At 33.7% G+C, this 21,859-nt stretch overlaps 3 protein-coding genes across 3 annotated transcripts; all 3 read left to right on the top strand.

Moving 5' to 3' along the window:
• Window positions 1-2,262: 2,262 nt before the first annotated feature.
• LOC125211532 (WAT1-related protein At5g07050-like) lies at window positions 2,263-4,096 on the top strand. Its single transcript, XM_048111373.1, has 5 exons — window positions 2,263-2,593; window positions 2,688-2,804; window positions 2,951-3,371; window positions 3,481-3,632; window positions 3,720-4,096. Exons 1-5 carry the CDS (start codon window positions 2,337-2,339, stop codon window positions 3,928-3,930), a joined length of 1,158 nt encoding a protein of 385 aa, XP_047967330.1. The 5' UTR covers window positions 2,263-2,336; the 3' UTR covers window positions 3,931-4,096.
• A 10,142-nt stretch (window positions 4,097-14,238) lies between these two features.
• Window positions 14,239-16,337, top strand: LOC125217029 (WAT1-related protein At5g07050-like). Its single transcript, XM_048118855.1, has 5 exons — window positions 14,239-14,561; window positions 14,659-14,775; window positions 15,169-15,589; window positions 15,696-15,847; window positions 15,935-16,337. Exons 1-5 carry the CDS (start codon window positions 14,305-14,307, stop codon window positions 16,152-16,154), a joined length of 1,167 nt encoding a protein of 388 aa, XP_047974812.1. The 5' UTR covers window positions 14,239-14,304; the 3' UTR covers window positions 16,155-16,337.
• Window positions 16,338-19,582: 3,245 nt separating this feature from the next.
• Window positions 19,583-21,490, top strand: LOC125222192 (WAT1-related protein At5g07050-like). Its single transcript, XM_048124720.1, has 5 exons — window positions 19,583-19,911; window positions 20,006-20,128; window positions 20,278-20,698; window positions 20,867-21,018; window positions 21,106-21,490. The coding sequence occupies exons 1-5, from the start codon at window positions 19,655-19,657 to the stop codon at window positions 21,326-21,328; spliced, it is 1,176 nt and encodes a 391-aa protein (XP_047980677.1). The 5' UTR covers window positions 19,583-19,654; the 3' UTR covers window positions 21,329-21,490.
• Window positions 21,491-21,859: the final 369 nt, after the last annotated feature.

The raw sequence follows: 21,859 nt of genomic DNA, 5'->3' as shown, positions 1-21,859 counted from the left end.
GAGGACCAGTATGCAATTATTAATATAGTGATAACTAGGAATTGTTTATTTATATAGTGATAGGTACTATTAGAGTGCCACCACCTCTTAAAGTAACAACATACTATCATTCCTAGCCAATTATTTGTACACGCAGACGAATAATCAATTTTGTGTTAAAATGACAACACCTCTTAAAGTGACACCGTGATACCACATATACAACAATATTATAAACGCTACACAGTAATATTCAATATGCTAGACAGCAATATATAGATTGCTGTCTAGCGTGTTGGATATTGCTGTCCGAGAAAAAATGTTGTATAGTGTATAAAATATTGTTGGCCGTTTTTTAATCCTTGAACATTTTTTTATTGCCACATGGCAACTGATTATTTGTCCACGTGTACAAATAATTGATTAGGTTTGATGGTATGATGTTAGTTTACGAGGTGTGGCACCTTAACACTCCCCACTCCCCTATAGTGATACAAGTATACAACTATACTCCTCATTTTTAAAAAGTCGAATCAAAAGATGATTGCATTTCGAAAAATATTGGCGATATCATGATATCAGTTCCATAATTTCATTAATTCCCCCTACTCTATATAGGTAATAAGCAGGAATATACCTAGGTGAGCAAGTCCAAATATGAATCATATATATATATATATATGCCAAGATACCCCTTCCAAGCTAGAGAGAGATTGATTGAATCCACAATTTGTAATACAATTTGGCAATTAAGAGGAAGAAAGATATTATTGTAGTGCAAATGGGCTGCAAGGTAAGAATCCCATGATTTAGTAAAATAATTTGTTGTAAATCGATCATTATCGACGGTCGACTCGACAACGATCGATGTAGATACATATTAATTAAGAATATTATTGGAGATGATTAGACGTCCATTTTATTATTTGGTGCTCCACTTACCACTTTTCTTATTCGTATACAAACCTTTAAATTTAATATCGCCATTTTGATTCCGCTACTCGATCACGAACTATCATCGATTTGTTTTTCTATAAACTAGCATTAAATAATTAACAGCTTATCAAAACAAGATTTATATATAGATTCTTTTCTTTTCTATCAACTTATTATTAATTCAATAAAGCTGATCAGTATTCTTTATTGTTCGACGAAATTTATACACTACCGAAACTTGCATGTGGGCTTTCATAAAATAGTTAGGTTTGGATATTTTTTTCTAGTATATTGCAATTTTTAGAGCCTGCAAAAAAATTGTATGCGTTAAAATGTACTACTACACTATTTAAATTTATTAATCACAAATAGAATTAATATATTTTAATATCTTGATCTTTATTATGAAAGATATTTCCTATAGTACACGTACGGTACGGCCATGCTATTAATTTGTTCTTATTACCTCGGTATAAATTACTCCCTCCATCCCACTTTAGCAGTCCTATTGACTTTTCTGTTTTTTTTTTTAAAATGATAAAAAATAGTTAAAGTGGAGAAATGGTAAAGTAAGAGAGACAATAATATAGATAAGACTCTTCTCTATATTATTCTCTCTCTTAATTTACTATTTCTCCTTTTTAACTATTTTTTTTATCATTTTTACAAAAAGAGAACAAAAAAGTCAATTGAGACTGCTAAAGCGGGACGGAGGGAGTACGTGTTAGTGTTTGACTTGTTCTCTTCCGGCTTTGACTCTTATTATCTTCTTTTTTTTGTCGGTTCTTTGATTGTTGTGATGTCGTTTGTATTTATGTTTCTTTTCTTTTTGTTATTGTTGGATTGTTACTTTCTTGTACTCTTCCTATCACTTTTGTGATTTGAGATTTTTGATTTTTGATTTATAAAACAAAATTATGTATTCATGTTCGGTGACTATTGAATTAAATAATTATAACTATAAGCCTAGCCCCTAGGGATTCATAATCTATTTATTTTAATTCTGATCAATCTAGTATTGGAGTATGAATTACACATCCTAATTAGAAAGTAGTGTATGCACATGTCACACATAACTACTGAGACAAGAATGATGATTATTCTCATAATGGGAAATGGCTTACGCCATGCAATTATTTTTCCCATTTGTTTCCTGACTCGGATACCTTATTCTACGATCACTACGTGTAATCCATCATCTTTAATTTTGTTTCTAACAATAATAGATATCTTATATTTCCAAAATATGGATAACAAACACACCAAATATTCCATTAGATTCCACCCACATGATTCCTTCACTACACCATTCTCTTCACTCTATAAATAGCTTGTCTCCTTAACTCTCCATCTCCTAAGAAGAAGTAATTAATCACTACTCAACTCTTCTTCAAAACCAATTTTTGAGAGAGACTAACAAAATGAAGAGTGGTGGGAGTTTCTTCAACACCTGCAAACCCTACATTGCTATGATATCTCTCCAATTTGGATATGCAGGCATGAACATCATCACAAAGATATCACTCAATGGAGGGATGAGCCATTACGTTCTAGTCGTTTATCGACATGCCATCGCCACTGCTGTCATCGCTCCTTTTGCTTTCTTCTTCGAGAGGAAAGCACAGCCAAAGATAACATTCCCTGTCTTCATGCAGATTTTCATCCTTGGCCTTCTCGGGTAATTTATTAATTAATTAGCTAATTAACTATCTCATTTCATTTCATATATATGTATGTGGATTAATTAAGTTTTGTTTTGATTTTTGGGTTAGGCCTGTGATTGATCAAAACTTCTACTATGCTGGTCTAAAGCTGACATCACCAACATTTTCATGTGCGATGAGCAACATGCTACCTGCTATGACATTTGTAATGGCCATCATATTCAGGTGAGGGTTCGTCGATACACACCTGAACTCACAATTAGTATGATATTGTTTGTTTTGGTCCTCATACTATATTTATTGCTCGCACATTTTTTAATTTCCAACGTGACAAAATCACATTATTAATTTATTGAAAATGGGAAAAATAGGATGGAGAAAGTGAATATAAAGAAGGTGATATACCAAGCGAAAGTGGTGGGAACGGTGATAACGGTGGCCGGGGCGATGTTGATGACCTTGTACAAAGGCCCACTAGTGGAAATGGTGTGGACGGCCCACCGCCACTCCACCAGCGGAAGCAGCAGCAGCGATGACACAAGCAAGGACAGCAGCGACCGCGACTGGTTCATCGGGTGCATCCTCCTAATTATCGCCACGTTGGCATGGGCTTCCCTCTTCATCCTGCAGAAAGCAGCACTGAAAACCTACTCCAACCACCAGCTCTCTCTCACCACAATGGTCTGCGGCATGGGCACCCTTCAAGCCATCGCCGTCACCTTCGTCATGGAACACAACCCCTCGGTCTGGACCATCGGCTGGGACATGAACCTCCTCGCTGCTGCATACGCGGTAAAGTCAAAACACCCCTTTAAAATATAGGAGAGAACACCTAAATAAGGTCGTTATAGGAAATTCAGATTTTAAGATAAATAAACTAAGTTGGAGTTTGAATGAGCAGGGTATTGTGACATCGAGCATATCGTACTACGTGCAAGGGCTGGTGATGAAGACGAAAGGCCCGGTTTTCGCCACGGCATTTAGCCCGCTCATGATGATCATAGTTGCGGTTATGGGATCCTTTATCCTAGCGGAGAAGATCTATCTTGGAGGGTAAATTGATCTACCTAATTAATATATATGTATATATATATGCACAATACAATTGTATGTAACAAATTAAATGTATATATGTAACAGGATGATTGGATCAGCTATAATCGTGGTGGGGCTCTACTCGGTGCTGTGGGGAAAGTATAAGGAAGACCAAGAAAACAAATTACTTGAAGAAATTCCAGAAGTCATCAAAGCTAATAATAATAATAATGGGATAGGAAATGTTAAGGAAGAAAAGACAGCTGCAGTTGCAATTGATCTTCCCATATTTACTCCACCAACCAAACCAACTTGATTAACAAGTTTGACATGATCATCCTAAATTTATACTTTTTGTATTTTTCTGAGGTTTTTTTTTCCCACTTTTTGTTTCGATTTTGGTTGGATTATGGAAGCGATGTAAGGAACTAACTACTTTTTCACATATTATGCAAAGTTGAGTTGGCTCTTTTCAAATTTAATTTACTTAAACCACTCTAAGCATAACTAAATTAAATGTTCAGATCGATCAATAATTCAGTATAATATGACTCAAAAGATATTTTATACTATAATTCGCACTTGCATAAATAAGTTCAATAAACTGATGAACTTTTTATTCATCTTTTTAATGATATAGTATTATAAATTATCTTTGTCATATTTGTAGTGTAGGCCTACCACTCTACATTCACTAAACCCCACCACCTAGATCTCGATCTTGATACTTTGTCAAGTTTTATTCGGATCGAAAAGAATTTAGTAGTAATATATTATTTGTTGCGTATCCTAATGCAAACCAATCCATATATACAAATGTAGTTTACGTGCAGTTTTTTTATTGCTAAATTGTTACTCCGAATATATACCATAATACACGAGCATGATTGATCAAATGGTTATGTCATCATTGTAATTATGTAAGCACTATTTTGGACAAATTATAACTACGTACATCACCATATATAATGGAAAATAGTTTGAGATTTAAAATGAAACATGTTTCTTGTATCGTAGAAACATGTTATACAAGTTGAGACCATTAACATATTTGAGATTTCAACACTTTCAAAATAAACAAATTTGAAGAACTCCAGATAGCTGAAAAAAATAAAGTTAGTAATAAATTTAAATTATGTCAAATTGATTTCATAAATCCGCTTAATAAGAATCTTCGTCCCTTAAAAAATAAAATTCTAATTTTTTTTAGGAAGTGGAACCTATAATCCATTAATTAACACTATTTTCACTACTCTTTCTCTTTCTCTCTTTTCCTTTATTTATTTTTCTCTTCCTCTCTCCGACTCTACCAATTTTGCATTAAAACTCATGTCATATTCAAAAGTTTCTATCACTCTCTCCCTCTCACAAAAGTATGTACTATTGGTTGGATGTGAGTTTTAATACGTAATTGATAAAGTAAAAGAGAGATAAAAAGAAAAAGTAGTTCATGATATGTATATGGTGTAGGTCATGCATGTTTGAATCTTTCATTTTCTAAATACTGATTCTTGATCAATAGACATTGTGTTATAGAAGATCACTGTAACGCCCCGCTTTTTCGAACCCTAATTTTTGAGACGTGAAAATTTTTGCATTAAATGTTTTTAATGCTATGTCATATGTGGATTAAATGATGAGTAATTAATTGCAATATTCTTTGTGACCTAATTGCGATATGGAGTTGAGTTTGAGTTGAATAGTCAAACTTGTTGAATATGTGACATGGCTATTGAATAGTCAATATTGTGGAAATTATGACGTGGCCGTGGAATGGTCAAAGTCGTTGGAAAATGTGAAGTGGAGGTGAAGTTCGAATATGTGAATATTGTGATGCGGGGTGAAATAATAGTATGGTGGATTATTTTTTTTCCTAAGGGATGCGTGAGAATTTAATAGGAGCATTATTTAATTAAGTGGAATTTTCGACCCCTCCTATTTATTGGAGAAGAAATCCTATTTTATTTTTTCTTGGATTTAAATTATTGCTTGGGATAATTATCCGAATTAAATCCAAAGTCCGAATATTCCTAAATTGGTCCATGAATTTTCGGCCCTATCATTGTTTCATGGAGATTTTCGAAAATCTCTTATTATGGGAGAAGGGATTATTTTTATTATATTATTTGATCCCTTGTTTATTCTCTTCCATAAATAAATTCAAATATCCTAGCATATCTTGCCAAATCTAAGAAGATCTTGCCATATCCTATTTAAATTAGGATTTTAATTAAATTCCTTGTGGAGGAATGAAAATACACGCCTAGTTCCTTTTTTAATTCGGGAGAATTATTATTTTTATTTTTGCTCCGTGATATTTTATTCTACTCCGTGAAATATTCAAATTAAATCACAGGCTAATTAATATAGCCTAAATTTCGAATTCCCCCTTATTTCTCACTAGAAATAACGCTAATGACTCCCTAAATCTTTTCAAATCTTTAATTTATTTAATTAAAGATATTATATCTTGCACTCTATAAATAAGAGAGAAGACCTAAAACCCTAAATCAAGAAAAACCGCCCCCCCACTCCCAAAAATCTCGTTCTCTCCTCTCTCCCCACGCTCTCAAATTTTTCTTCTACTTTCTCCATTTATTCTTCATCTTGTATGAAGAATTGAAGCTGAAATTCGAGATTTGTTGAAGAATCAAGATCCTACTTGTTTCCTACCGATTGTTCTATTGAAAATGTATTTTTATTTTGATATTCTCTTCCTCTACCGATCAATCGGTGTTCTTGAGTCCACATGCATTTAGAATGAGTGAAGGGGAAATTAATCGATGAATTTGGGATGCATATGTGTTGTGTGTGTGTGTGTGTGACCGTGTGTGTGTGTGCACACCTCGGTATGCGTGCACATGTGTTGTGTGTGTGTGCGTGTGTTGTGTGTGGAAAACACTCATGCGTGACACGATTTGATGATAAATCTGGAGTTGTTGTGTGAATAAAAACGATATGATAATCGTACTTTGATTTTGAATGGTGTTATTGAAAATAATCTATGGGAAAAGGGAAACGTGAGAACATGCATGATTTGATCCATGATTGAGACTTATTTGAAATACCTGAACTAAAGGTGATAGCTCGCGTTCTCGGTGCGATAACAAGAAGAAGAACGTGCTTGAAATCTAGGAATCCAGGTGGGCTTTATTCTTAAACTCTCTCTTATGTTGCAAATTATGATAGTGGAGCAATAAGGGTGGATTAAACTGTTATGCCATGCCTATAATTATTTTGGATATTGTGTGTGCCTGATGCCTAGTTTGCGAGTGCGCTACATTAGGCTATAGGGCTATATAAACGAATTCGGGTCTGAGTAGGGCCGCAAACCCTATCAGGCTAGTGTACACGAGAGATCGAGAGCCGTCCTTGCTAGTCGGCCGATCTCGTGGGCGAAAGTGTGGCCACACTTCGTCGCACCATGATATTGTTGATTGATGAGAAAATGGGAGGTATTGTTTGACTGGCCAGTCCATGATATATATTTTGTGATACTCGATGCTTATCTTTAAATAAATGCAAAACCTCGAGTTCACTATGGTAAGGGTGACATAACTATTAAAACGTTTTGGCACGAGTCCATTGAGTATGCTTAAAATACTCAGCCCTGCATGTGTTTTCCCTATGTGCAGGTTGAGCGGCGATGGGCGGTCGGTGGTGTTGAGACAGTTGAATCGAATAATATGGATGGTTGGGATTTTGAGTGTAGTCGTGTCTTCATACATGGCTTCGCTTTCTCTTGGAATGCTTCCGCTAAATTTTTGGAAAACTTATTATCTTTGGTTGATTTGAACTTGTTCTTTGAATTGGAATATTGTGAAAGATTGCGTTTTGTTGGAGTTACAGTAAACCCTTGACTTTTGAGCTTAGTCTATGTTATCTATTAAATCTTGATTTTCGTATTTAAGTCGTTGACTTATTGCCTTGATACTTCATTAAACACTTGGTCAAATCTTTTTAAATGAAATCCTAGTCTATGTTCTTGTTGCACTTAAGTTCGCATAGGTAGCAGTCGCCGTATTTATTATACCCTAGAAATCCGGGCTGTTACAATCACGCTAATAGTAAATGAACTTTTTTGGTGCTGTATTATGGAAACTTGCCTATCCAATAATGACACTCTTTTATTGTGTGGAATTTGCACAAAAATGGTCCGTTCACGTAAAGATTATACAGTGAGATTCAATCTAATTAATCAATCATATATAATATGTATATTTAAACATGGGATATGAATTTTTCGAACTGGCTCTTGAAATAAAATTAATTTCGAACTGAAATGGCTCTTGAAATATAATTAATTAAAAAATATAACTTAAATTTTGCAAGGATTTGGCCAAAGTGAAGATAGGAAGAAAGATGTAACACCCCACTTTTTCGAACCTTAATTTTAGAATCGTAAAATTTTTATCGATGACGTGGGAGACGTGAATTTATTTGATGAATGAATTAATTGCATGAGTTCTTATGATCAAGTTGTGTCTAGGGTTGCATTGGAGTTTGAAAAGTCAAACTTGTTGAATAAATGACGTGACATGTGAATATTTGAATTAAGGGAATTACGAGGTGAATTATTTGTTTAAGGGTGAGTGAGAATATTAGGAAAAATTTCCATAAATACTATAGCCACATAATTTTGAGATTTTAGACCCCTTCACTTTTGGAGAAGGAATTCTATTTTTTCCGGATTTAATTGTTGGGATATTTATCCAAATTAAATCCAAAACCCAATTATTCTCTATTTCTTAATGAGAAAAAAATCGAACCCTATTGTTTTTAAGGTGATTTTCGAAAATCACCTATGCTTGGGAAGGAAGAATTTATTTTATTATTTAATTGACCCCTTATTGATTTCCTTCCATACCTAAAATTAAATATTCTAGCAAATCTTACCATACCTCAAGGAGATCTTACCATATCTTATTTTAGTTAATATTTAAAAATTCATTCCTTATAAAAAGGCCATATTACACGCCTATTTCCTTTCTCCAATGGGAGGATTTTTATTTTTATTTTGCTCCGTGATATTTTAGACTACTCCGGAAAATATACCAAACAAAATCTTGGCTAAATACAAGCCATGATTTTCGAAAACTTCATGCCTTGAACCCTAGCTCACTTTCTTATTTCTTCTTCCCTACTCCACAATATTTATTCTTATTTAATTGTGTAGAATCAAAACTTCCCAAATATTCTCTTTAATTACCTAAAGATCTTATTGAACCCTATAAATAAGAGAAACACCTAACCCTAGCCATCAAATTTTCCTCCCTCTCTTCTCTCACTCTCTCAATTTTTCTTCTTCTATTCTCCAATATTTCGTCATCTTTTGGAGAAGAATTGAAGTTTAACTCAAGAATCTTGAAGAACCAAGGCTAATACTTTGATTTCTACCGTTCGTTTTCTCAAAAAGGTATTCTCATATTAATCTTCTTCTTCTAACCGATTAATCGGTGCTCTTGAACCCTCATGCATATAAAACGAGTGAAAAAAAAAGAAATAAATTGATGGTTGGGATGTATGTGTGTATGTGTGAAACCGTGTGTGTGTGTGTGTGAAACCGTATGTGTGTGCGTGTGTGTGTCGTGTGTTGGCAAAACACTCATGTGTGATATATGTTGATCTAGAGTTAAGATGCGAATGAGATTTATATGATGAACATGATTTTGATTGGTGATATTAAGATAAATCGATGGGAAAAGGGAAAGCGTTGAGACATGCATGTTTTAGGAGTGGATTTTGAAACTGATTTGTGATATATGCCTATGTGATTAAAAGGTGGAACCTCGGTTGCGAAGCCGGATAACGAAAGAGAGAAACATACTTGAAATCTAAGCAATCGAGGTGGGCTTTATTCTTAAACTCTTTTATGTGCAAATTTATGAATGTGGAGATATAAGGGTGGTTTAACTGTTATGCCATGCCTATGTTTGTTTTGTTATGATATTGTGCGCCTGATGCCTAGTTTGTGAGTTCGCTCCATTGGGCTATAGGGCTATGGATATGTATAAACGAATTCGGGTCCGAGTAGGGCCGCAAATCCTACCAGGCTGTGTACACAGTGGGATCGGGAGCCGTCCTTGCTAGTCGGCCGGTCTCGTGGGCGAAAAGTGTGGCCACACTTTCGTCGCACCATGGAAATGTTGTGATTGTGGAAATTGATGAGAAAAGTGGGGAGTTGTTTGACTGGCCAGTCTATGGAAATATTTTTGTGATACTCGTTGAATATTTATTTTGATAATTGTAAAACCTCGAGTTCACTATGGTAAGGGTGGCATAACTTATAAAATGTTTTGGCAATGAGTTCACTGAGTATTTCAAAATACTCAGCCCTGCATGTGTTTTCCTTATGTGCAGGTTGAACGACGACGAGCGGTGACGGGTGTTGAGCACATTAATTAATTAAGATGGATGTTTTGAACTTCGAGTGTAGTTGTGTTTTCAAACATGACTTCACTTTCTCTTGGTCGTTTCCGCTGGATTTTTGAAATACTTTAGTACTATTTGGATAATTTGCACTTGTTCCTTTCGGTTTAGAAGCTTTGTGGTTTTTTTGTTGGAATTATGTCGAACCCTTAAATTTTGATCATAGTTTATAGTATTTATCCTTCATTTATTTCTCTTGATTAAACCGTTGACTTGTTGCTTTGGTAGTTCGTTTAATACCTTGGTTAAATCTCTTTAAATGAAACCCTAGCTTATATATTTTATTGCTTTTGAGTCTGTTTTAGTAGCAGTCGCCGTATTTATTATACCCTAAAAATCCGGGCTGTTTAAAAAGGACTTAGAAGTTGGCCAAGAATAGTATGGTGACCTTCTTTTCCTTCATTTTGACTTTACGAGCATTTGTTTTCTTGAGATTTTGTGGATTTTTAATAGTGCTTTTGTTCTGCTGCTCACTGTGGATTTTCTATATCTTTGTTTATTTGAGTTTGCTAAATTTTTTTTTACTAGAACTCTTTTTAATTACTTGAATTACAGGATTTCATCATCCTTTTATGAAAATAGGTATATATATAAAAAAGAATGTAATGCATTCCTCTTCTTACACGAAAAGAAATGACATTAACTCAACAATGACGAGACTCTTATTTCAGAACAGCCAAAGAGAGATGACTTTTCTTCACTAATTTTGTCGATATTTGCTTTTTATGAAAGTATATTTTGATTATATATGCACCGAGGCCTGTGATCCGTTGCTAATTTTTCCTAAATTGCTAACTTGCTAACTCATCAACGTAGTGTATTAAAAATGTCAACACGATGATACTGAAATGTCAACATAAACTTATGTTGATATTTTAATACATTGTGTTGACATTTTAATGTGATCGTGTTGACATTTTTAATACACTACGTTGATGAGTTAGCAAGTTAGTAATTTAAGAAAAGTTAGCATTATAACGTACCCCTTATGCACCGATGTGTAATTTTTAGAAGACAAGTATGCAATTATTAATATAGTGATAACTAGGAATTGTTTATTTATATAGTGATAGGTTTGTGTTAAAATGACAACCCCTCTTAAAGTGACACCGTGACACCACTTATACAACAATATTATAAACGCTACACAACAATATTACAAACACTACACAACAATCTATAGATTGCTTGTATAGTGTGTCGGATATTGCTGGACAAGAAAAATTGTTGGATAAAGACCAACAAATTGTTGTCCATCATTTTCAGATTTTTTTTTAATTTTTTTTTGCCACGTGGCAGCTTATCATTCGTCCACGTGTACAAATGATTGGATATGAATGGTGGTATGGTGTTATTTTAAGGGGTGGTGGCACTCTAACATGCCCCTATAGTGATATTACTATAGGAGAGTGTTATATTGCTAAATCAATACTTAATTGCTAACTACAATTAAATAATAGCCATTAGATATTCAAATCAAGGGCCTAGATCATCAGCCCTGGAATGCCAATACGATCAACAAAAAACGTCAATAAAGGTACTAAGGTCAATTTATAACAAATTAGTTATAACTAATTTTTGAAAAAATTCCATAACTTTAAAACGCATATAACTTATTCTTGATTTAAATTATGTTTTCGCACAACATATATCAAACTAAAGATAATTTTATAGGGATTCTAACGAGATCTCACTTGCATATGTTCCTATGTCAAAATTTGAAAAAAAATTCGAAATTCAATTTTTTCGTACAACAACAAATGTGAACATAGTATATAAAATATGTCAATATAATACATATAGAAGGTCAATATAAGCAATGTGTTAACATTCTCAAAGCATTGTGTTGATATTTTCGAAACACTATATTTACATTTTCATCCAAAACCCTAATTTTGTAGTTTTTTTTTTTATCTTATTCGATTTAATTTATAAAAACGAAAATTGCACGTGGCAAATTTTAGACCACAAGATTTCTAAAATCCTATGGTCTTAAATTAGTTGTAGTTAGCAATTAAATGATGAGTTAGCAATTGATCACTCCAACTATATATATACATTGCATAGGGGTGAGTTAAAATGACAATACCTCTTAAAGTGACATTGTGACACCACGTAGTCTGCAATATTATAAACGCTACACTGCAATAGTATAAATACTAGCGTATTGGATATTGCAGACAAGAAAAATTGCAGTCTAGCGTATTAGATATTACAGATCGAGAAAAATTATCATTGAGTTTTTTTATGATCGCCACATGGCAGCTGATTATTCGTCCATATACACAAATTATTGGCTAGCTAGGAATGGTGATAAGGTGTTATTTTAAGAGGCGCAGTTATTTAAAAAAAAAAATCTACTTCATATATATAATTGCAACCTCAAATTTAAAAAAGTCGAATAAAAAGATTGATTGCATTTCTATGATATCAGTTCCATTAATTCCTCCTACTCTATACAAGTAATAATTAAGCAGGAATATACCTAGGTGAGCAAGTCCAAATATGAATCATATATATATGCCAAGATACCCCATCCATGCTAGAGAGAGATTGATTGAATCCACAATTTGTAATTCAATTTGGCAATTAAGAGGAAGAAAGATATATATTGTAGTGGAAATGGGCTGCAAGGCAAGAATCCCATGATTTTGTAAAAATAATTAGTTGTAAATCGGATCATTATCGACGCTCGACTCGACAACGATCGATGAGATACATATTAATTAAGAATATTATTGGAGATGATTAGACGTCCATATTATTTGGTGCTCCACTTACCTTTTTTATTTATTGGCATACAAACCTTTAATATCGCCATTTTGATTCCGCTACTCGATCACGAACTATCATCGATTTGTTTTTGTTAATACTACTATTAATTTATAGCTTATCAAAACAAGACTTCTATATAGATTCTTTTCTTTTCTTTTCTATCAACTTTATTATTAATTTAATGAAGCTGATCAATATTTTAGATTATTCGACGAGATTTATAATATATGTATATTGTTTGAATCTTGTTTTCTATAACTTCAATTTTAAAAGCGAGCATAAAAATTAATATACTCCGTACACAATTTAAATTTGTTAATTACAATAAAATTAAGAAGTTTGGTATCCTAAGTATATATGCATACATATTTGGTAAGAATTATGTTAAAATGACAATACCTCTTAAAAAACATCATACCACTATTCCTAGCCAATCATATGTACATGTAGACGAATAATTAGCTGTCATGTGGCAATCATAAAAATTTTCAAGGATTGCAATCTAGCGTTTATACTATTGCAGTCTTGCGTTTATAATATTGCAGTCTAGCGTGGTGTCACAGTGTCACTTTAAGAGGTGTTGACATTTTAACGCACCCCTATTTGGTAATATTTAATTAAAATAAGTAGTATAACTATGGGAGCACTAGTGTTCTTTTACCTTTAGAATCACAACATCTTTCCAACCATATGCTAGCACGTGTCACTTATATGCAACAAAACAACATTATTAAACAACAAAATTAATGAATGACATTGACGGATTTTCGTGAATTGCATAAATGACTATTTATGTTGCATTAAATGCAATTTATTTTGCATTTTAGTTTATAGTGCAAAATAAGTTGCATTTAATGCAACATATAAACAGTAATTTATGCAACCACGAAAATCTATCAATGCCATCCACTAATTTTATTACTTAATAATGCTGTTTTGTTGCTTATAAGTGTCATATGATAGGATATGATTGGAAGGATGTTGTGATTCTATTTTTAAAATATACCCCGTATAATTATATATACTCCTAGTGATTCACATAATCTATTTATTTTGATTCTGATCAATCTAGTATATATTGCATATGAACTAAACATCCTCATTAGAAAGTAGTGTATGCACATGTCACACGCATAAATATTGAGACAAGAAAGAATGATTATTCTCATAATGGGAAATGGCTTACGCCATGCAATTATTTTTCCCATTTGTTTCCTGACTCAGATACCTTATTCTACGATCACTACGTGTAATCCATCATCTTTAATTTTGTTTCAAACATTAATAGATATCTTATTATTCCAAAATATGGATAACAAACACACCAAATATTCCATTAGATTCCACACACATGATTCCTGCACTACAACACTATTCTCCTCACTCTATAAATAGCTTGTCTCCTTAACTCTCCATCTCCTAAGAAGAAGTAATTATTCACTACTCAACTCTTCTTCAATACAATTTTTTGAGAGAGAATAACAAAATGAAGAGTGGTGGGACTTTCTTCAACACCTGCAAACCCTACATTGCTATGATCTCTCTTCAATTTGGATATGCAGGCATGAATATCATAACCAAGATATCACTCAATGGAGGGATGAGCCATTACGTTCTAGTCGTTTATCGACACGCCATCGCCACTGCTGTCATCGCTCCTTTTGCTTTCTTCTTCGAGAGGAAAGAACAGCCAAAGATAACATTCCCTGTCTTCATGCAAATTTTTATCCTTGGCCTTCTCGGGTAATTAATTAATTAGCTAATTTAACTACTCCTATCTCATTTCATTTCATATATATGCATGTGGATTAATTAAGTTTTGTTTTGATTTTTGGGTTAGGCCTGTGATTGATCAAAACTTCTACTATGCTGGTCTAAAGCTGACATCACCAACATTTTCATGCGCGATGAGTAACATGCTACCCGCTATGACATTTGTAATGGCCATCATATTTAGGTGAGGGTTCGTTGATGCACACCTGAACTCACATTAGTATTATAGTGTCTATTTTAGGCCTCATACTAATGGAACAGAAGTTGACTTATATATTGCTTGCACATTTTCTAATTTTCAACATGACGAAATCACATACTATGTTAGTATGACGAAATAACATACTATATCAGTATGCCTTGAACCTATTTGTATAGAAGTAGGACACATAACTCAGTAATCTGTAATCACTATCATTATATATAATATGCTCTTCGTTTCTTACCCTTGGACGTAGCCAACACAACGTTAGTGAACCATATAAATCTGTCTCTCTTGACATTTTCTGTTTGTTACAATTGCTTAAGCGCTCTATTCTGTCGTAACATACTAATTTATTGAAAATGTGAAAAATAGGATGGAGAAAGTGAATATAAAGAAGGTGATATACCAAGCGAAAGTGGTGGGAACGGTGATAACGGTGGCCGGGGCGATGCTGATGACCTTGTACAAAGGCCCACTAGTGGAAATGGTGTGGACGGCCCACCGCCACTCCACCAGCGGAAGCAGCAGCAGCGATGACACAAGCAAGGACAGCAGCGACCGCGACTGGTTCATCGGGTGCATCCTCCTAATTATCGCCACGTTGGCATGGGCTTCCCTCTTCATCCTGCAGAAAGCAGCACTGAAAACCTACTCCAACCACCAGCTCTCTCTCACCACAATGGTCTGCGGCATGGGCACCCTTCAAGCCATCGCCGTCACCTTCGTCATGGAACACAACCCCTCGGTCTGGACCATCGGCTGGGACATGAACCTCCTCGCTGCTGCATACGCGGTAAAGTCAAAACACCCCTTTAAAATATAGGAGAGAACACCTAAATAAGGTGGTTATAGGAAATTCAGATTTTAAGATAAAACTAAGTTGGAGTTTGAATGAGCAGGGTATTGTGACATCGAGCATATCGTACTACGTGCAAGGGCTGGTGATGAAGACGAAAGGCCCGGTTTTCGCCACGGCTTTTAGCCCGCTCATGATGATCATAGTTGCGGTTATGGGATCCTTTATCCTAGCGGAGAAGATCTATCTTGGAGGGTAAATTGATCTACCTAATTAATATATATGTATATATATATGCACAATACAATTGTATGTAACAAATTAAATGTATATATGTAACAGGATGATTGGATCAGCTATAATCGTGGTGGGGCTCTACTCGGTGCTGTGGGGAAAGTATAAGGAAGACCAAGAAAACAAATTACTTGAAGAAATTCCAGAAGTCATCAAAGCTAATAATAATAATAATAATAATAATGGTATAGGAAATGTTGAGGAAGAAAAGACAGCTGCAGTTGCAATTGATCTGCCCATATTTACTCCACCAATTAAACCAACTTGATTAACAAGTTTGACATGATCATCCTAAATTTATAGTAGTATATCTTTTTTTGTATTTTTTCTGAGGGTTTTTTCCCAATTTTTGTTGTTGATTTCGGGTTTTAGACAAATCGATTTTGGTTGGATTATGGATGCGATGTAAGGAACTAACTACTTTTTCATATTATATGGAGTATTATACAAAGTAGAGTTGGCTCTTTTCAAATTTAATTTACTTAAATCACTCTAAGCATAACCAAGTTAATTACGACCAGATCGATCAATAATTCAGTATAATGTGACTCAAAAGATAGTTTATACTATAATTCGCACTTGCATACAATAAGTTCAATAAACTGATGAAATTTTTATTCATCTTTTTATATAGTATAAATGATCTTTGTCATATTTGTAGTGTAGGCCTACCACTCTACATTCACTAAACCCCACCACCTAGATCTCGATCTTGATACTTTGTCAAATTTTATCGGATAGAAAAGAATTTAGCAATATATTATTTGTTGCGTATCCTAATGCAAACCAATCCATATATACAGATGTAGTTTACGTGCAATTTTTTTATTGCTAAATTGTTACTCCGAATATATACCATAATACACGAGCATGATTGTTAAATGGTTATGTCATCATTGTAATTAAGTAGCACTATTTTGTACAAATTATAACTACGTACGTCACAATATTGGAAAATAGTTTGAGATTTAAAATGAAACATGTTTCTTGTATCGTAGAAACATGCATGTTATACAAGTTGAGACCATTAAGATATTTGAGATTTCAACACTTTCAAAGTTGAAGAACTCCAGATAGCTGAAAAAAAATAAAGTTAGTCAAAAATTTAAATATAGTCAAATTGATTTTATAAATCTGCTTAATAAGGTACTACATTCGTCCCTTAAAAAAAATTCTAAATATCTTTTATAGGAAGTGGAACCTATAATCCATTAATTAATACTAATTTCACTATTCTTTCTGTCTTTTATTTTATTTATTTTTCTCTTCCTCTATCCGACTTTACCAATTTTGCATTAAAACCCATGAGTTTTAATACATAATTAATAAAGTAAAAGAGAGATAAAAATAAAAAGTAGTTGATGTGTATATGGTGTGTAGATCATGCATGTTTGAATCTTTCATTTTCTAAACACTGATTCTCGATCAATAGACATTGTGTTATAGACGATCACGCTAATAGTAAATGAACTTTTTTGGTGTTGTATTATGGAAACTTGCCTATCCAATAATGGCACTCTTTTATTGTGTGGATTTTGCACCAAACTGGTATAGTGAGATTCAATCTAATTAATCAAACATATAACATGTATATTTAAACATGAGATATAAATCTTTCGAACTGAAATGGCTATTGAAATAAAATTAATTTCGAACTGAAATGGCTCTTGAAATAAAATTAATTAAAAATTAGAGCTTAAATTTTCATTTTCGTACTTGAATAAGTTTGCAAGGATTTGGCCAAAGTGAAGATAGGAAGAAAGGAGTTAGAAGTTGGCCATCAATAGTATGGTGACCTTCTTTTCCTTTATTTTTACTCTATGACCCTTTGTTTTCTTGAAATTTTGTGGATTTTTAATACTGCTTATTTTCTGCTGCTCATTGTGGATTTTCCATCTTTATTTATTGGAGTTTGCTAAATTTTTTTACTAGAACTCTTTTTAAGTACTTGATCATGAATTACAGGATTTCATCATCCTTTTATCAAAATAGGTTTAAAAATAAAAAGATTGTAACGCATTCCTCTTCTTACACGGAACTAACTCAACAATAATGAGATTCTTATTTCAGAACAGCCAAAAAAAGAAGACTTTTCTTCAGTAATTTAGTCGTTATTGGCTTTTCATGAAAGACATATGTGAACATATTAAATATATTTTGATTATATATGCACCGATGTGTAATTTTTAGAGGACCAGTATGCAATTATTAATATAGTGATAACTAGGAATTGTTTATTTATAGAGTGATATAGGAATGTGATCAAATGAAATATCTAAATATTGTACAAACTCAAAACTATGATCTGGACTATTGAAAAATGTCAATAGATCACAAAAAAAGCATTAACAGGAAAATGTCAACAGAATTTAACGGTAGTCAATTATTGATGTTATGTTGATATTGTGTTGACATTAAAATTTTGAAATTTTAGACTGTGTTGATATTGTATTGAAACTGTGTTGAGGAGTTTTGAGTTTGTACAATATATAAGTTTGCATTTTATCACTACCCACCCGAGTGATATAACTATATATATTGCATATAATTGCAACCTCAAATTTAAAAAGTTGAATCAAGATGATTGCATTTCTATGATATCAGTTCCATTAATTCCTCCTACTCTATACAAGTAATAATTAAGCAGGAATATACCTAGGTGAGCAAGTCCAAATATGAATCACATTTATATGCCAAGATACCCCATCCATGCTAGAGAGAGATTGATTGAATCCACAGTTTGTAATTCCATTTGACAATTAAGAGGAAGAAAGATATATATTGTAGTGCAAATGGGCTGCAAGGCAAGAAGTCCCATGATTTAGTAAAAATAATTAGTTGTAAATCGGTCAATATCGACGCTCGACTCGATTACGAACGATGTACATACTATTAATTAAGAATATTATTGGAGATGATTAGACGTCCATTTTATTATTTGGTGCTCCACTTACCACTTTTCTTATTCGTATACAAACCTTTAAATTTAATATCGCCATTTTGATTCCGCTACTCGATCACGAACTATCATCGATTTGTTTTTCTTTATACTACTATTATTTACTGCTAATAGCTTATATAAACAAGACTTATATATAGATTCTTTTCTATCAACTTATATTATTAATTCAATAAAGCTGATCAATATTCTTTATTGTTCGACGAGATTTATAAAATATGTATACACTACCGAAACATGTTTGGATCTAGTTTTCTATAACTTCAATTTTAAGAGCGTGCATAAAAATTGTGTGCATTAAAATGTACACAATTTAAATGTATTAATTACAAAAAAATTAACATAGCTATCAAACCATGCCTAAGTATATATGTACACATGTTTGGTGATTATTTAATTAAATAAGTAGTATAACTATAATCCTAGTATATGAACTAAACATCCTCATTAGAAAGTAGAGTATGCACATGTCACACGCATAAATATTGAGACAAGAATAATGATTATTCACATAATGGGAAATGGCTTACGCCATGCAATTATTTTTCCCATTTGTTTCCTGACTCAGATACCTTATTCTACGATCACTACGTGTAATCCATCATCTTTAATTTTGTTTCTAATAATAATAGATATCTTATTATTCCAAAATATATATGGATAACACACCCAATATTCCATTAGATTCCAAACACTATTCTCTTCACTCTATAAATAGCTGGGCTGCTTAACTCTCCATCTCCTAAGAAGAAGTAATTAATCACTACTCAACTCTTCTTCAAAACCAATTTTTGAGAGAAAATAACAAAATGAAGAGTGGTGGGAGTTTCTTCAACACCTGCAAACCCTACATTGCTATGATATCTCTCCAATTTGGATATGCAGGCATGAACATCATCACAAAGATATCACTCAATGGAGGGATGAGCCATTACGTTCTAGTCGTTTATCGACATGCCATCGCCACTGCTGTCATCGCTCCTTTTGCTTTCTTCTTCGAGAGGAAAGCACAGCCAAAGATAACATTCCCTGTCTTCATGCAGATTTTCATCCTTGGCCTTCTCGGGTAATTAATTAATTAATTAATTAACTAATTAACACTCTCATTTCATTTTATATGTATGTGGATTAATTATGTTTTGTTTTGATTTTTGGGTTAGGCCTGTGATTGATCAAAATTTCTACTATGCTGGTCTAAAGCTGACATCACCAACATTTTCATGTGCGATGAGCAACATGCTACCCGCTATGACATTTGTTATGGCCATTATATTCAGGCCAGGGTTCGTCGATGCACACCTGAACTCACATTAATATTATAGTGTCTATTTTAGGCTTCATACTAATTGTTGACTTATACTATAACTAGCACATTTTCCAATTTTCATGTGACGAAATCACATTATTAATTTATTGAAAATGGGAAAAAAAGGATGGAGAAAGTGAATATAAAGAAGGTGATATACCAAGCGAAAGTGGTGGGAACGGTGATAACGGTGGCCGGGGCGATGCTGATGACCTTGTACAAAGGCCCACTAGTGGAAATGGTGTGGACGGCCCACCGCCACTCCACCAGCGGAAGCAGCAGCAGCGATGACACAAGCAAGGACAGCAGCGACCGCGATTGGTTCATCGGGTGCATCCTCCTAATAATTGCCACGCTGGCATGGGCCTCCCTCTTCATCCTGCAGAAAGCAGCACTGAAAACCTACTCCGACCACCAGCTCTCTCTCACCACAATGGTCTGCGGCATGGGCACCCTTCAAGCCATCGCCGTCACCTTCGTCATGGAACACAACCCCTCAGTCTGGACCATCGGCTGGGACATGAACCTACTCGCTGCTGCATACGCGGTCAGCAAACATTCTCTTACAACATTTTTTTATTTTTATTTTATTTTATATGTCTGGCGCGTTAAAGTCAAAACACCCCTTTAAATACAGGACGCAGAACTAAATAAGGTCGTTATAGGAAATTCAGATTTTAAGATAAATAAACTAAATTGGAGTTTGAATGAGCAGGGAATAGTGACATCGAGCATATCGTACTACGTGCAAGGGCTGGTGATGAAGACGAAAGGCCCGGTTTTCGCCACGGCTTTTAGCCCGCTCATGATGATCATAGTTGCGGTTATGGGATCCTTTATCCTAGCGGAGAAGATCTATCTTGGAGGGTAAATTGATCTACCTAATTAATATATATGTATATATATATGCACAATACAATTGTATGTAACAAATTAAATGTATATATGTAACAGGATGATTGGATCAGCTATAATCGTGGTGGGGCTCTACTCGGTGCTGTGGGGAAAGTATAAGGAAGACCAAGAAAACAAATTACTTGAAGAAATTCCAGAAGTCATCAAAGCTAATAATAATAATAATAACAGTAATAATGGGATAGGAAATGTTGAGGAAGAAAAGACAGCTGCAGTTGCAATTGATCTGCCCATATTTACTCCACCAATTAAACCAACTTGATTAACAAGTTTGACACGATCATCCTAAATTTATAGTAGTATATCTTTTTTTGTATTTTTTCTGAGGGTTTTTTTCCCACTTTTTGTTGTTGATTTCGGGCTTTAGAAACTAACTACTTTTTCACATATTATGCAAAGTAGAGTTGGCTCTTTTCAAATTTAATATACTTAAACCACTCTGAGCATAACCAAATTAAATGTTCAGATCGATCAATAATTCAGTATAATATGACTCAAAAGATATTTTATATTATAATTCGCACTTGCATAAATAAGTTCAATAAACTGATGAACTTTTTATTCATCTTTTTATATAGTATAAATGATCTTTGTCATATTTATAGTGTAGGCCTACCACTCTACATTCACTAAACCCCACCACCTAGATCTCGATCTTGATACTTTGTCAAGTTTTATTCGGATCGAAAAGAATTTAGCAATATATTATTTGTTGCGTATCCTAATGCAAACCAATCCATATATACAAATGTAGTTTACGTGCAATTTTTTTATTGCTAAATTGTTACTCCGA

This window comes from Salvia hispanica, chromosome 1, assembly GCF_023119035.1.
Source record: "Salvia hispanica cultivar TCC Black 2014 chromosome 1, UniMelb_Shisp_WGS_1.0, whole genome shotgun sequence".
NCBI classification, from domain to species: domain Eukaryota; kingdom Viridiplantae; phylum Streptophyta; class Magnoliopsida; order Lamiales; family Lamiaceae; genus Salvia; species Salvia hispanica.
Note: the sequence above shows the minus strand (reverse complement) of the source record. Positions and strands in the feature narration are given on the sequence as shown.

What these genes read in the sequence shown, in the direction of transcription:
- LOC125211532 (XM_048111373.1), top strand. Translation starts at nt 2,337, where the DNA reads ATGAAGAGTGGTGGGAGTTTCTTCAACACCTGCAAACCCTACATTGCT. An exon ending in TCCTCGCTGCTGCATACGCG is followed by an intron (nt 3,372 to 3,480) that starts GTAAAGTCAAAA and finishes TTGAATGAGCAG; the next exon opens with GGTATTGTGACATCGAGCAT. An exon ending in GAGAAGATCTATCTTGGAGG is followed by an intron (nt 3,633 to 3,719) that starts GTAAATTGATCT and finishes TATATGTAACAG; the next exon opens with GATGATTGGATCAGCTATAA.
- LOC125217029 (XM_048118855.1), top strand. Translation starts at nt 14,305, where the DNA reads ATGAAGAGTGGTGGGACTTTCTTCAACACCTGCAAACCCTACATTGCT. An exon ending in TTTATCCTTGGCCTTCTCGG is followed by an intron (nt 14,562 to 14,658) that starts GTAATTAATTAA and finishes TTTTTGGGTTAG; the next exon opens with GCCTGTGATTGATCAAAACT. An exon ending in GTAATGGCCATCATATTTAG is followed by an intron (nt 14,776 to 15,168) that starts GTGAGGGTTCGT and finishes TGTGAAAAATAG; the next exon opens with GATGGAGAAAGTGAATATAA.
- LOC125222192 (XM_048124720.1), top strand. Translation starts at nt 19,655, where the DNA reads ATGAAGAGTGGTGGGAGTTTCTTCAACACCTGCAAACCCTACATTGCT. An exon ending in TTCATCCTTGGCCTTCTCGG is followed by an intron (nt 19,912 to 20,005) that starts GTAATTAATTAA and finishes TTTTTGGGTTAG; the next exon opens with GCCTGTGATTGATCAAAATT. An exon ending in GCCATTATATTCAGGCCAGG is followed by an intron (nt 20,129 to 20,277) that starts GTTCGTCGATGC and finishes TGGGAAAAAAAG; the next exon opens with GATGGAGAAAGTGAATATAA.